This window comes from Carcharodon carcharias, chromosome 28 (genome assembly GCF_017639515.1).
Source record: "Carcharodon carcharias isolate sCarCar2 chromosome 28, sCarCar2.pri, whole genome shotgun sequence".
Classification (NCBI taxonomy): domain Eukaryota; kingdom Metazoa; phylum Chordata; class Chondrichthyes; order Lamniformes; family Lamnidae; genus Carcharodon; species Carcharodon carcharias.
In genome coordinates, this window is record NC_054494.1 from 31212507 (window position 1) to 31228019 (window position 15513).

Below are 15513 nucleotides of genomic sequence, written 5' to 3' on the forward strand. Positions count from 1 at the left end.
CATTTTCTCAAAGAAATCTATCTAATTTACATTTGAACAAATCTAGATTATCTGCTTCTACCTGATCCCTAGGAAGTCGGTTCCATTTACTGACCAGTCACTCACTGAAATATTGTTTGCTCAGGTTAGTTTGGAATTTACCTCCCTTCAAGTGCAGGCTATATCCTTTAGATCTACTGTTCCAGACAATTTGAAACAGTTTGTCTTGGCCTTCATTTTCCAGTTAAAAAATCCTTAAAACAGCAATCTTTCTTCTCCCAACATTCTCTTCTCTAGTGAGAACGTGGATTACTTACACAATTGCTCCTCATAACCCAATTCCTCATCCCCTCAAACATTCTGGTTACTCTCCTCTGCACTCTTCCATTCACTGAAATACCCTTTCTGTACTGTGGCAACCTGAACTGTACACAGTATTCCAAGTGCAATCACACCAATTATACAAGTTACAGAATTAACTCACTTTTTCTAACATTATACCCCTCAACCGTCTAATTCAGCAGAGATTAATCCAGTTCATCCATAAAGATATCAACTGAACCTGAATGAAATTTATTTTCTGTTAGATTGCTCCATTCACCCTGTATTCTATGAAAACAAATCTTTTAATCTTGCTTGATACTTGCGCATTTTGCAGCTTCAATTCCATGCTTCTTTACCTTATAGATAGTTTAAATTATTCTAAAATCTTGTGCTGGCTCCACCCAGTTTCCCATGCAGTAAGAGTAAATTCAGTTGCCTGAGTCAGGTGGGAGAATGGCACTAAGGGAGTTGTTATTCAGAAAGCCTGTTCAGCCACAATGGGCCAAATGGCCTCCTTCTGCGCTGTAACAATTGAGATTTTTTTTTATAACATTGTCCTCTTTAGAAAAAGTTGACTATAATGTGTCTTCTATGGATAATCTGGTGTGTTGCAGAAAAGAACCAACTATAAAAAAAAATGACCTGACTCTAAAATGAAACAATGCTTAAAAATCAAAGATTCCTAATGCATTCAATCATTAGTCAAGCAAACATGTTTCTATCTCCATCATTCTTATTAAAGGATGTATTAATAGGGTGCACATTAGCTGGAATACACTAGTTGAAGAATTTGCTTCCCTTTAAATAGGACATGAGTAGACACGGCTATAGGCTACTGGTGTCACAGCTCCACAGAAAGCTGCAGGGGGAAAGGGAAGATTACTCTGGAAAGGCCTTCAGCAGAAATTTAATCAATACAGAATCCTCCCCATGCATATTTTATATTTTTGAAATAAAATTAGGATGACCGTCTTACACCTGATAATCCAACATTTGGCAATTGAACATTTAAAATGCTTATGTGGCAGACCACATATTCAGACACATAACACTGCAGCATTATACAACACAAGTGATAACTATACAGTGATAACGATCCAATATATATCACTTCAAATTTAATGCAGAACTCTTTTTAATTAAGATAGAGGAGACTTTAATTGCTTTTTTTCAGCATGATAATGCAGCTGCTTTAGAACATTTCAGGTTTTTCTTGGCTGCCAGTCCAGACCAATTGAAACTGCGCAGAAACTAACTGACAATGAAGCAAAGAACATTAAGAAAACAAAACAAAACATTGATGAAATACTATATGATGAAAAAAGCAACAGAATTAAAATGAAAATTAGCATAGGTGGAAACGAAAATGGAAGAATCCAGATTTGAATTCAACCGTAACTAAAGGTACAAAAGATTGCTGTCTGCCAGCTTTAAGGACCTTACAAGAGATGAGTTTGTGCAGCCTTAGGCCAGTTTCTGATGTGTGTTAGTATACAGCACAATGCCATGCAGGTGGGCAATCTCACTCAGGCCTCTAGCATGGCTGAAACTGATCAGGAGGCAACAAGCCAGTGGTGAAGCAGTAAATATTGCCAGTGAGACCCGAGAGAGCTGGTGTGTGGCAGGAAGCAGCTGCAGGGGACTAAGGCAAGAGGTAGGAGGGGAAATGGGGGTAAGTACAGGCAGGGAGAATGGACGGAGGCCAGAATGGGTGTATCTGAGGCTGGGGGTTTGTGTTAAGGCCAAGTTTGTGAAAGAGATGGCACTGAGAAGCATACCACCATTTATCAACAGGAGGGCTGAAAGTTAAATCTGATGAGGTATCCGTACATGAAGCTTAAAATTAACTCCAGGATACTCCAGGCACTGTGCGCCATACATCATATTATTAATATATTATTCGTCAGAATATTACTCCCTTGAGGTGGCTCTCAGTGGATGAAAAATGTCACAGGAGGTGAGGTGAGGGGAACCTGTTACAGAAAGTGTGAAATTTATTGAAAATGCACGCTACATATGATATTGAGATATTTATTTCTGCACTCATAGTTTAAACAAGGTATTCCAAAATATTAAGAGCCAGATAGGAAGTGTGATTGTAAGACCCATACCCACACTGTAAGCTGGATGACTGAGCCTGTTTGTGCCTTAAATGTGAACTTCTTTTTTCATTTTACTATTTTCACTTAATAACTCGCAACTTGTTTCAAGGTAGAATCAACATATTGATGCAATACGGTATTAGTCTCTGTCAATGCAACTCTTCATAGTAATTAGAATGAAACCTTCTTCGCATGATTGTTGGTTAGGAAAATTTGCCTGAACTGCTAGATTTCTAGTGATAATTCTCCTAATTATGAATGCACAATTCAACAAACTTGGCTGGAAAAAAAATGACCATTATTTAGCAACACCAAACTTCCTGTTATGTGACCCAGCCAAGGCAATGGTATCCAGCAAGCACAGTGCGAAAGGAAGGAGTTATGTTTGCAGTGAAAACCTGGATTTTTCTCAAATGAAACAAAGTCTAGTGTAAGTAACCAGGCAGAATGATAAACTATTAAATCTATTAGTTTTAAAAGAAGATGTGTTTTATAAACATTCTTTCTCATATATACGCCAGCACTAATGCCTTTAGTCTTGATAACTTTTACCTTGTGTTACTTTAACCCCAACACTAAGATGCAAGACAGAGCGAGAATATGGAGAATGAATGATAAACAGAAATAAATGACTGAAGCGAACAGTTGAAATGCAGAAAGGTCTCAAAAAACTGGACTTACAGAAATTCCTTCATCGACTGTTTGGGTGGTCTTGTCAGTATTTGAAAAAGCTGATCCTTTCATGTCAGAATTTCCTTTCTGGCAATTACATCTGGTGCTCTGTATACAAAAAGAGATGGAATTAGGCAATATGGTCTGGTAGACTTGGTAGTCACATGAAATAATTTCAATTTATTTTGCTGCTATGCTCACCATCCAACAAGGCTCACTGATCTACATTAACTCCTGGTCCCCGAAAGCCCTGATCAGAACATTTTTATCCTTTTGTTCAAATCCCTCCACGGTCTCACTCCTTCCCATCTCTGTAATCTTCTCCAGGCCTTCAATACTCTGATAGTTCCTCCAACTCTGACCTCTCGTCCATCTCCCCGCTATTGGTGGCCGCGTCTTCAGCCGCCCGGGCCTAAGTTCTGGAATTTCCTCCCTCAACTTCTCAATTTTTCTGCCTCTCTCGTTACTGTTCGTTAAAACCTACCTCTTTGATCAAGCTTCTGCTCATCTGCCACAATGCCTCTGAACTTTCTATGCCTTATCGTCAATTTTTGTCCAATTATTTTAAAATGTGCTATGTTGTTATTACAGAATCAAAAAACTGCAGGTGCTGGTAATTGGAAATAAAAACGGAAAACATTGGAAACACCCAGCAGGTCAGGCAACATCTATAGGAACAGAAAGAGTTAATGTTTCAGGCCTGTAACCTTTCACCAGAACTCAAAACAAAAAGGTCATGGACTTGAAATGTTAACTTTGTTTCTCTCTTCTCAGATACTGCCCGACTTGCTGAACACTTTCTGTTTTTATTTCTGCACTGGTACTGTTGTTTCTGGACAGTCATGTTCCTAGCTGCAGTTTATTAGGCGAGCTGACTGGGAATGAGGTGCACAGCATGTATTTGAATCAGATAATTTGATAACACTTGGAACTTCTTGCTGCTATATCTATCCATGTAACAGCAGTCACTGCAATTTAAAATAATTAATTGAGACATTTCTGAGAGTTGTGACAAGGGGCTACATAAATGTAATATATTCTTACCACACGCATTAACAATTTCAGATTATATATCACATATCAGTCACCATAACATGCTGTATTTTTATACACTTACAGCTCACTTTTGACAACACAAACCATAGAAAATCCAAACTTACTACCTCATTTGTAATATTTAGAGTTTGTTTTATTGGGAAGAATTTTCCCCGTCGAGGGTGGGGGGAGGGGGAGTGCAGGAGCAGGTCCGGGCAGGCCCGATTGGGGGCACGCTGCCATTTTAAGTACGCAGGCCAATTAAGGCCCACTGAGCATGACGTCCACCAGGAAGCGCTATGCCCTCCCTGTGCGGGCGGGGAGGTGGATTCCCTCAGCCGGGAGTGCGCTCTTTCACGATGTGCAAAAGAGTGCATGGATCTCCCTCAGGCTAAGTGCAGCCTCAGGTAGATCGGCTCAGAATTAAAACTTTGAAGGTAAATGTTGAAAAAATTTCCCTGACATGTCCCCTCATATGACAATGACGCATGAGTTGGGACATGTCCATCACTTTAACTCAAACATTTATTAAATTTTTTAAAACAATGTGGATGAGGTTTCAATGCTTTTTCTGAAGCCCGCCAGGGCTCCTGGCCTGCCCGCCAACTAAGGTTGGATGAGCAGGTCCATTAATTATGTTAATGATTTTTAAAATGGCCTCAATAGGCCGTTGACAGGTTGGTGGGCGCACAGCTGATTCGGCTGCGCCCCCGCCGACCTGAAAATGGAGATGATGCGGGAGTTCCGCCCAACATCCTCCCGTGTCATTTTACACGTCGGAGAGCGCCCCCTCCCCACCCCCGCTCGTCAATCTAAATATCCTGCCCATTATTACTGCAGTAACAAAAATCTATAACTTGGCAAATAGTGAGTAAATATTAGTGCAAACTTATCTAATTATATACTCATTAATGAAGCACTTATTAGAGAGAGATTCATATTCTGGAGATGTCACACCATGTTGTACATCCTGAGGCAAAGCAATTTCTTGCAGTAATGAGTTTCTGTCCTTATCACAATGTCCTTATTCTAATCAGGAACAGATGGAGTGTACACTAGTCAAAGAACACAGACAAATGTGTTCTTTCAGCAGCTGCTAGATGGCTCCATTTAGAGTGTCCTGGTCAATGACAGATTCTCCAGCTTCCAGCTAGCTGGGGGAATTTGGTAGTAATTAAAGTGAAGGACTGCACTATCCATTATTATTCTGCCATAAGAACGATACAGATATTTCACATGATATAACATTGCCCCAACTAATCAGTCATGAAATGAGTTAAAAATAAAATGGCATGAAAAAGGGAACAAAAACTATTGAAACACTAGGCAAAGAAGTAAAACACACGGTTGCAAACGTAACAGCTAGAAAATGAATTCCCATCATTTCATAGTCCATTAAAATGCTGAATTTGAGAAACAGGAGAAGCAGCTATAGGAAAAGTCAATGATGAGCTATGTAGAAATAATAGCAAAGAAGGCAGCCATTTGACTCTCTGTGCTTATGTCAGGGACAGAAGGAAGACATGGAAAAAATAGCAACTCAAGCGAAACTATCTTTTCTAACTGCACTTCCTGTTCTTTCCCTGTATCATTATTCCAAGCTTCCTTTTCAAACAGCTCAAATACCCTTTTAAATAACATTATAGTTTCTTGACTTAACAACTTGCAGCAAAGCATTCTATTATCTAACAGGCCTTTGGAAAAATTATTCCAAATTTCCCTCTCTTTGTGATAACCTAAGAATATTCTCCCTTGATAGCAATTTATCAGCTTATGAACATAATAACACACTACTGACCTTCAAAATCTCATAACCTTGAAATTCCTTAATTATTTTCTCTTAACTTGCTCTGCCTCACTGAAATCAATCCTAATTTTTCCAAATCTTCTTTCATAACTTTCAGCTCATATTCTTGCTCCATTTCTATTGAATCTTTGCCATACTCATTCCATGGCTCTCCTTCACATAATGGGATGTCCAGGACCGCACACACTACTTCAGGTGTAGCCAGCCACTATCTTGTACAAATACCACATTAACACTCTTTTTACAACACCAATTAACATAGACATGAATACCTTTAATAAAGAACTGATGAGCAAATGAAACAACTAGAAAAGACATAAGTAAGATGCAATCACAAAAAAATTCCATAACTAGGGGGAAAATATTCAAGCAATGGTGAGTACCAATAACATCGCTGTCTTATAATCTGGCCAGCCAAATCAAAGATTCTCCACAGAACACGGTGTTGATCACCGAGTTCTCATACAATTAAGCATGTTTTGAATAGTTTGTGTAACCAGGTCCTTGACTCATAGTTTCATTCCGAACCATTTTCTTGTAGTTTTTGTCAGTGGTGGTTTGCCATTGCCCTTCAATCTCAGGGGAAGGGCAAGGTGATAGGTCCCAAGTCTACCCTTAGCCAAATTAAACTAATGTTTTTGGTGTTATTCTGAATCATGCGCTAATCATCTAGCCAACTGAACTAATCAGCCCCTTGTGTAAATAGAAGGCAATTACTTGTTTCGACTCTTAGGGGAACATCCCCCCTACCCCCATTCTGTTGGTGGGGGGGAAGAGTAGGATCAGGCGCCAGTGACCGGCCTTCCAATCGGCACCCCTGGTCGGTGGGGGGGGGGGGGGGGGGGGGGGGGGGGGGGGGCATTTTATGTGGGTGGGCCAATTAAGGCTCTCCCAGCGTGACAACCAGCAGGAAACGCTATGCACTCCCTGTGCGGGCGGTGAGGGGGGGAATTCCCTCAGCCAGGCCTGCGCTGTTTCACGCATGCGCATGAAAGAGCGCACAAAAATCTCCCTGAGGCAAAGTGCCTTCTCAGAGAGATCGGCTCCGCATAAAAAGTTGACAGAAGGGTAATAGAAAAATTTCCCTGACGTGTCCCCTCATGTGACACTGTCATGTGAGTTGGGACATGTCCTTACCTTTTATTTAAACATTTGATAAGAATTTAAAAGCGCTCATGAAACCTCATCCCGCCCACGGATGATGTTTCATGCTTTGTCCGTGGCCCACCTGGGCTCCCGGCCTGCCCGCTGACCCTAAGGCTGATGGGCAGGTCCATAAATCAAGTTAATTAATTTTTTAAATGGCCTTAATAGGCTGTTGACAGCTCAGCGGGCACGCAGCCAACTAACTGAAAATCTAAATGATGCGGGGTGATGTCAGGACGCACGCCTGACATATCCCCGCGTCATCCCCCACTCGCCGACCAGGAAAACCTGCCCTTAGTTCATTTAAAGGCACGTGACACCAAATGAACTATTTTGAAGAATTTTGTAGGCAAACATGAAAGTTCATTTGCATACAGCCAAGGTCTCACACAAATTGATGAGATAAATGAACAATTAATCTGCTTTTGGTGATCTTTGCTGAAGGTAAAATGTTGGCTGGGCACCGACAGAATTCACCATAGGATATGTCCGCACGTTAACATTTTACCGGCAAGATGACGCCTCGGTCAAAGCAGCAGTCCCTCAGTACAGCACTGAAGAGTCAGTCTAGATTAAATCCTACAATGGAGCTTGGAACCATGACCTTCTGACTCAGAGGGAAGAATCAGTGGAACAAACACACATGGAACTAACAGGAAACCCATTTCATCTATTATTCAAGGCACTGTTATGTCTCAGAAACAGATTCTGGCACCTGATGTCACTTCACATGATCTGACCTGCAACTACATTGTAGGCCTCAAGACCATCAAATTCTCCTAATATCTGGTGACAGCTGCAGAGCAAGACAAACCTGGAGTTTGTCCCTGAGACAGAATTTGCAAAAAGTGTGATCTCAAAATCCAAATTATGCCAGTATTGCTGCAAAGGCAAATTCTGGAGGCTACCGATCAAATTCTTCCCAACCATCTCTCAATCATATCCATATTGTCCACTCATGATACTTTCCCAAGTCCATAAGCTTATGGTTTTTATACTTGGATGGTTAGGGGTGGGGCACTGGTGGAGTGGAGAAAGCAAGGGTGGTGAAGGATTATTAGCATAGGCTGAAGACAACCATTTGCTTTTGGGCCTTGAATTAGGATGATTGTCTATTAATGGGAAAAGGTTATTCTTTTGCTTTCATATAAACTATTTAAAAAATTATTTAAGATTTATTTGGGAAAACCATAAATAATCAAACAGGTAATAAGTGTAATACAAATGATCTACTGTCTATTTGGGGCATTTTGCTGAGCAGCAACATAATTGGAAACAGGCACTGCCTCAGTTTAGAGTAACTGATTTATTTCGCACGGGTGATTCAGAAAAAGAATGAAGACATTTGCGAGAGAGATGTGTCAAATGTGGGTGTGCATGAATCATGTGATCATGCAATTTATGGTTGGAGGTGTCAAATGAACAGCTGTGACTTGATTTGGGATTTAATTACTCTAAGATTGCTGTTTTCATTTACATGCTGAATATTGTGATATTCTATTAGCTATTATTTCTAAATTAAGGGGCATTTTCCAATTGGAGAAATGACAATTTAAAACAAAGACCTCAAAGCATAAGTGACAGTGCGATATGTAAATGAAATAGATTGATGTACATGAGTTACAGTTGAACTTTAGATGACATTAAAGCAGGAATTCATAGACCCATTGTGGCAAAATGACTGACCGATTCTCCCATGTTCACCAAAGGCAGAGATGGCTTATAATGGGGAGGTGGTGGCATAGTGGTATTGTCATTGACTAGTATTCCAGAGACCCAGGATAATCTCTGGGGACCTGGGTTCAAATCCAACCACAGCAGATGGTGAAATTTGAATTCAATAAAAATCTGGTATTAAAAGTCTGACCATGAAACCATCTGGTTCACTAATGCCCTTTAGAGAAGGAAATTTGCTGTCCTTACCTCAAGAGTCAACTGCATTGCTGTGGGCTTGAAGTGCTCTCTGAGCAAGGGCAATTAGGGATGGGCAACAAATGCAGGCCAAGAACAAATTTAAAAAACCCAAAGGCAATGGAAATCAGAGTCATTTCCACTTGATGCTCAATGTTTGTACAGCATTGACCTTCAACCCTAAGGATTTCCTCATGAAAATTTAAGTTGTCTGTTATTTTTCAGCAGACAATATATTGACATTCAACTGGTACTCATTTACTGAAGGAAATACTTACAGTTACATTGCCACAACATCAGTTGCTTTAGCGTGCTTTGCATAATGAATTACTTCCTTGAGTGAAGTGACTGTTGTTTTGGGAAATTCAAAAGCCATTCTGCACTAGCAAACTGATGAATAACTAGCCCACACTTATCATTGAATGCTATTCCAAATCACAACTTTCATTTGGAATTCAGCATGAGCTGCAGAGGTGTATGAATCTGCATATAACCTCACACATCCAGCAATGCGTCCAGTAAACAATGACATCAATTTACAACAACCACTAATTACCTTGCTATTTTCTTTCACTATTTTCTTTGTATGCTTGCTTATTATTTCTAAGTTCTCTGGATAAGTTCTAAACAAAATTTGCAATCCACTGAATGCAGGACCACATTTTGCTGTAGCACATTGTACACTTAACTTGCCCTTGCAGATTTAGGTTTTTATATTTCTTTTGTGAGACAAATTGCTGAAGGAGTGAGCTGGTAACAGCACAGCAAGGGAAAACAGATTTCTGGGATGTGAGTCTACTGGACAAGAAACTGTGCATCTCCTTACCCAACAAGGTTGAAGGATTGTGACATAAACGGTGCAAGCGTATAGAGCGGAAGAATTCAATATCAAATCATGTGCAGAAAGAGAAATAAAGAGAGGGAAAGAAATACTAGATTGGGCAGTAGAAGAAAAGGAAAAGTGACAAAAAGTTTAATTTAAAATTTTAAAATTTAAAAGCCTCCCATCAATTAAAACTGGAAGGAACGCAACAACAGACTTGCAATAGCTGATTTTCAATGCCAGAAATGTTGTTTGGCAGCAATTAACATTTATCACTTTGTTAAAGACATCTAACCTTAGAGTGGACAAGGTTCACTTGTCTGTTACAGTTTATTTATCTCTAACACGCAAACACAGCAACATCAGGCTAATCAATGTATTTCAATGGTGAAACCGATAGTGAGATGTTGTTTTCACGATGCTAATGGCCGAGCATCATAACTCAGACGGGATTTCTGCATTTAATCATGCATCTCCTGCTCACCTGAATTGTTGTACCATTTACACATAAATAACCATGATAGCCATGAGCCTCAGTGGTACTTGGGCGGCAAAACATGGGTCAGTATCTACTGTACTGCATGAATATTCAATGTGTTTGAAAGGCTGATAAATTGAGAGATAAGCGCTGTTAATGCTTTGGTGGGAAAATGACAATGGAAATAATAATTGGATCAGCACTCATATCACATCAGAACAATCAAGTGAAATCTGAAAAATGTGATCAATTTTCTTGGGGGAGAGAAATATACGTTTTCTTTTAAGGTAAACAGATTGTTGCCAACAGGGCAATATAAGAAATAGCTCTTCTTGTAAGTTTGAGTGGGTAAATCATAAGTGACAATCACACTGTGCAATCCTTTGTAGAACAGCAGACATCATGCAGTACACAACTAATTTATCTAGAGACATGCTGTTTCATATTTATTATAATGTAATAGATGAACAATTGTTAAACATTTACATTAGTAAGAATGGAAATAAGGACCAAAATAAACAGAAATTAACTTATATTACAATACAAAATAATTATGTTTTTGTCCATTTACCTGGAATAAATGAAGCAAATTAACTAACACCTCACTTGCTCTCACTGACCGGGTTAATTTGCAAATTGTAGTGTCTCTCTACAAGTGCAGGCAGCTGTGTTCTGTAGATGGATTTCAACTGTACAGCTGCTATAATATTTCCAGCTAAGGATAAAATTAGTGTGATCAGGATTTGCAGCATTCCTTCCCATGCTATATGATGGAGTACATACCTGGGCCTCACAACACCATGATGTGTCCTGTATGTTTTAAAGTTTTTGCAGCATTCCTTCCCATGCTATATGATGGCTCGCATACTTGGGGCTCGTAACACCACAATGTGTCCTGTGAGTCTGAAAGCTTTTGCATCTCTGTTGTTGTACATGAGATATCACAGCACTGTGCTAGTGCCAAGTTACTTTCATAGAGTAAACTAAATGAATCAAACTGATATAGCTAATATCTGGCACAGAATTATCAACTATGGGGAAAAAATAAGCAACAAAATGCAAAAAATGGCTTAAATATCTCAAACATTGGTATAAAAATGCTGCATATTTAAAAATGAATTTCCAGAATGCAAATGATGTAGGCAAGGTCAGCAATTACTGCCCTATTTATCCTTGAGAAAATGGTGGTGGGTTGCTTTCTTGAACCACTACTGTCCATGTGGTGAAAGTACTTCAAGATTTTGACCCAGCCTCAAAGAAAGAATGGCAATATTTGTACAATTCATACATGGCCAAAGCAACTCAGCAGTTACACAGGAAGCTGGGTCTATTCATGGGAACAAGAGAGTCAGACAATATTAGAAGGGGCTAAGAGGGAAAGATGTCAACAGGGGCATCAGGGAGGGTTAGAAGATGTTAGCGAGAACATGGTTAAAGCCATATTGATGAAAGAGAAAGCTGGGAAAAAGGAGGATGTCAGTCCCAGGGTTACTGTGGAACTCATCCACTAACCATCAGTCCAGAGAATGGTAGGGGTAACCCTTCTGACCAAGAATGCCGATTCCCCTAGGGCACACTTGATGATCAATTGCATTCCAACATTCTGCTGAGGGAGCGGAAGAAACTTTTCGATAGAAGCGGAACTGTTTTCAACTTCTGCTCTAACTAGTTTGCAACTGAATTTCTAGAACATTCTTGGAGAATATTATCCAAGCTTGGGAGATTGGTTTGAAAGGCTGTCTGAGCTCGTTAGCCTTTCTTCCAACAGTCCCCAACAACAGCCAACTTTTAAAAATTATTTGGCACAGAGTGGCAACACATCCAGTGGTAGCTGGAATTAGAAAGGATTAAAATCATCTTCCAGTAATTACAAATGTGATCTGGCACTCAGTTCCAGCATTAACTATTGGGAGTTGGCTTTCAACGTGCAATCTGGTTTAATAAACTTGTTTTGAAAAGGGCTTGGCTGCCAGGAATGCACTTAAGATGTACTGGAGATGCTGTCAGTGTCACAGGGCACCAGGGGAAGTCCAGACGCTCATTTCAATTAGAAACAGAGCTCATCAAAGTAAAAGGAGGCATCTTAGCCATCCGAAACACATGGGTCTCCACTTCAGGGAACACATCTGTAAAAAAAAATTGAAGTTGACCGCCATACCATCGAATTTATCCTGCTAACCGCACGTTAGCTGTAAATTCATATGGAGGGATACTTTGCTCATATTAAACAAATCATGACTGTTGCAGGCCATATCACACACAATCAGCTCCAGTATAAATGATACACTCCATCTATACCACAGTTATTAAACTGCAAATTACATTAGGCCAAAAAAATTATCAATATTTAAGCAATTAAACTTGGGTGCCAAACTGCTCTTGAGGAGAAAGATGAGACTCGACATCCTTTGCTACAAAGTTTAAACCAATAATCCAAATAACCCTTAAACACAAAGGTGATGGGACTGGACTGGTTCAGATTAACAGACTTTTCCAGTTTCTGTCATTCTGTACAAGTTCTCCATTTTGTAGAGTAGTGCGGTGGAGGTGGTGGATGCAGTTTGAGAGTAGGGGCACCTCAGAGGGATTTCATTGTGGTTTTGCACTGCCCTGGGCCCTCATTTCCAATGTCTTATGTCTCTGATACTCCTCTTCCTCTCCCATTATTACACAGGTCAGGAGAATCCCCATTGGGAAGACATTTTGAGCTGCTTACTCCTACTGACCTGGAAAGGAAGGGGTGTAGGTGTCTGAAAATTTCAAATGCACAGAGGCAGACAGCACTACAGACGAGTATGGTGCAAGTTTCAGTGAGATACATTCAAAGAAGGAAAAATCACAAAGATGATAATTATCTCCAGAAATCTTAAGGTGATGTCACTTTGTATTGTGATTAAATGCCTGAATATAGATCTACCCCAGAGCATTATTTGCATAAATCTAAAGTGATTGTATCTGATCATGTTTTGCATGGGGCAGCTATGTAGGTGAGTGGTAAAGGGTTTTTAGAGGGCACATCCTGGAGATGGTTTAGATGATTCAACATTTCAGTGTACCGCCAGTGTGAATCAATTGGCACCTAAACGCCATGGGAAAAACACTGAGCATTGCTACTCAAACCGTAGGAACGCCAAAACACTTCAGGAAATTCAGGGTTCTAGTATAATCTGGTGGATTACGTGTGGCAAGGGAAGTTTGCAACCTTATACATACATCTGTCTGAGCCCTGATTCTTCAGGGGGGTAGCTAATCTTCTGATAGACGAACATTTCATTTCTTGCATTCCACCAAGAATGAGGTCTGTAATATATTGAAATCAGCAAGGCTTTGTTGTGTCTGCCCATCTAAAGCTTGAAACCCGTGAAACCAAATCGATTTATCTGCAACTCATTCCAGTCTACATCGTAGAAATAAATACAAGGACATTTTGATACTTTCTACACTAGAAGAAATTCTTTCCATCCATTGACACCTCAAATGCACTGTCAGTGATTAAGAATAATTTCCATTCAATGTTGCTGACATAAACTTTGTCAATTCGAATTAAAAACAATGGCGTGTTTGATGTTTTTAATCCATATTTTGCTAACATTAAAAAGGGCTATCAACATATTTTCAGAGAGGGAAGGGCTACTCATGTTTGAAAACAAAGCTTAATTTTGGGATGTGTTTGAGTTAAGATCAAGTTCATTTACTGGAGATGTCGACAGATGAAGCAAATTGTGAACACTTTCCCATCTCCATGTATTTAAGCGTTGTGTATGCACGAGGGATTCACTTCAACCGGCGAAATTATAAGAGGAGAGCTCTTCTGGCTGGGCAAATGCAATTAACCACAGCAGAATTAGAAATAATAATTGGTGCTTCAGTGTTTCTCTGCAGCGGGGAATTCAAATGCCAGGTTCAAGGACATGAGCTGCTGTTCCCTTTTCATAGCATCAGAGCTGAACACCACAATATAATCCTGCTAAAATATTTTTATTCTTCTTCCTTACCGGTGTTGTGTATGAGTGATCAGGAATAAGTGGCCCATTGGTTCTAGTGACAGATCAGTAATAGCCGAACCAGGATAGAGACATTTAAACTCACCCTTTGGTTAACAGTCATTTACTTATCCCCCTCGGTGAAGATATTTTTTTTGCCAGTTTTTGCTGATAGTGAACAAGGCCAGTAATAGAGAAGCTACTGTAGGGTCAGGGAGGGGCTATTAAAGGGATTTTGTCTGATACAGGTGCAGAGATAAAAAGAGAAACAAAAACAAGCTTGTATCGAAATAGTGTTTTATTATATCCTCAGGACGTACTGAGGTGTCTCAGACCTAATAATTCTTGTTGTGCAGGCAAACACAGCAGCAAATAAGACCATAAGATGTAGGAGCAGATATAGGCCATTCGGCTCATTGAGCCTGCCCTGCCATTCAATGAGATCATGGCTGATCTGATAATCCTCAACTCCACTTTCCTGCCTTTTCCCCATAACCTTTGATTCCCTTACTGATAAAAAAATCTGTCTATCTCAGCCTTGAATATACTTAATGACTCAGCCTCTGAAGGCCTCTGCGGTAAAGAATTCCACAGATTCACTGTACTAAGAGAAGAAATTCCTCCTCATCTGTTTTAAATGGGCGCCCTCTTACTCTGAGATTATGCCCTCTGATCCGATACTCTCCCACAAGGGGAAACAACCTCTCAGCATCAACCCTGTCAAGCCCCCTAAGAATCTTATGTGCTTCAATATGGTCGCCTTTCATTCTTCTAAACTCCAATGAGTACAGGCCCAACCTACCCAACCTCTTCTCATAAGAAAATCTGTCCATACCCGGGACCAACCTAGTGCACTAAGATAAAAGCAAAATACTGCGGATGCTGGAAATCTAGAACAAAAACAAAAATACCTGGAAAAACTCAGCAGGTCTGACAGCATCTGCGGAGCGGGATACAGTTGACGTTTCAAATTCGTATGACCCTTCATCAGAACCGATGAAGGGTCATATGAACTCAAAATGTCAACTGTATCCCTCTCTGCAGATGCTGTCAGACCTGCTGAGTTTTTCCAGGTATTTTTGTTTTTGTTCAACCTAGTGCAGCTTCTGTGGACTGCCTCCAATGCCCATATATGATTCCTTAGATAAGGAAAATTGTTCAAGGTGTTGTCTAACTAGTGCCTTGTATAGTTTTAGCAAGACTTCCCTGTTTTTATACTTAATTTCCTTTGTAATAAAGGTTAACATTCCATT

At 40.0% G+C, this 15513-nt stretch overlaps 1 protein-coding gene across 3 annotated transcripts in view; it reads right to left on the reverse strand.

Annotated features, from left to right (window-relative positions):
* LOC121270915 (serine-rich coiled-coil domain-containing protein 2-like) overlaps positions 1-15513 on the reverse strand; it is a 569579-nt gene that overhangs the window by 84950 nt on the left and 469116 nt on the right. For all 3 annotated transcript variants that reach the window (XM_041176518.1, XM_041176517.1, XM_041176519.1), the window contains exon 9: positions 3087-3185. In XM_041176518.1, the coding sequence (XP_041032452.1) occupies positions 3087-3185 (99 nt within the window). The remainder of the gene's footprint in view (positions 1-3086; positions 3186-15513) is intronic.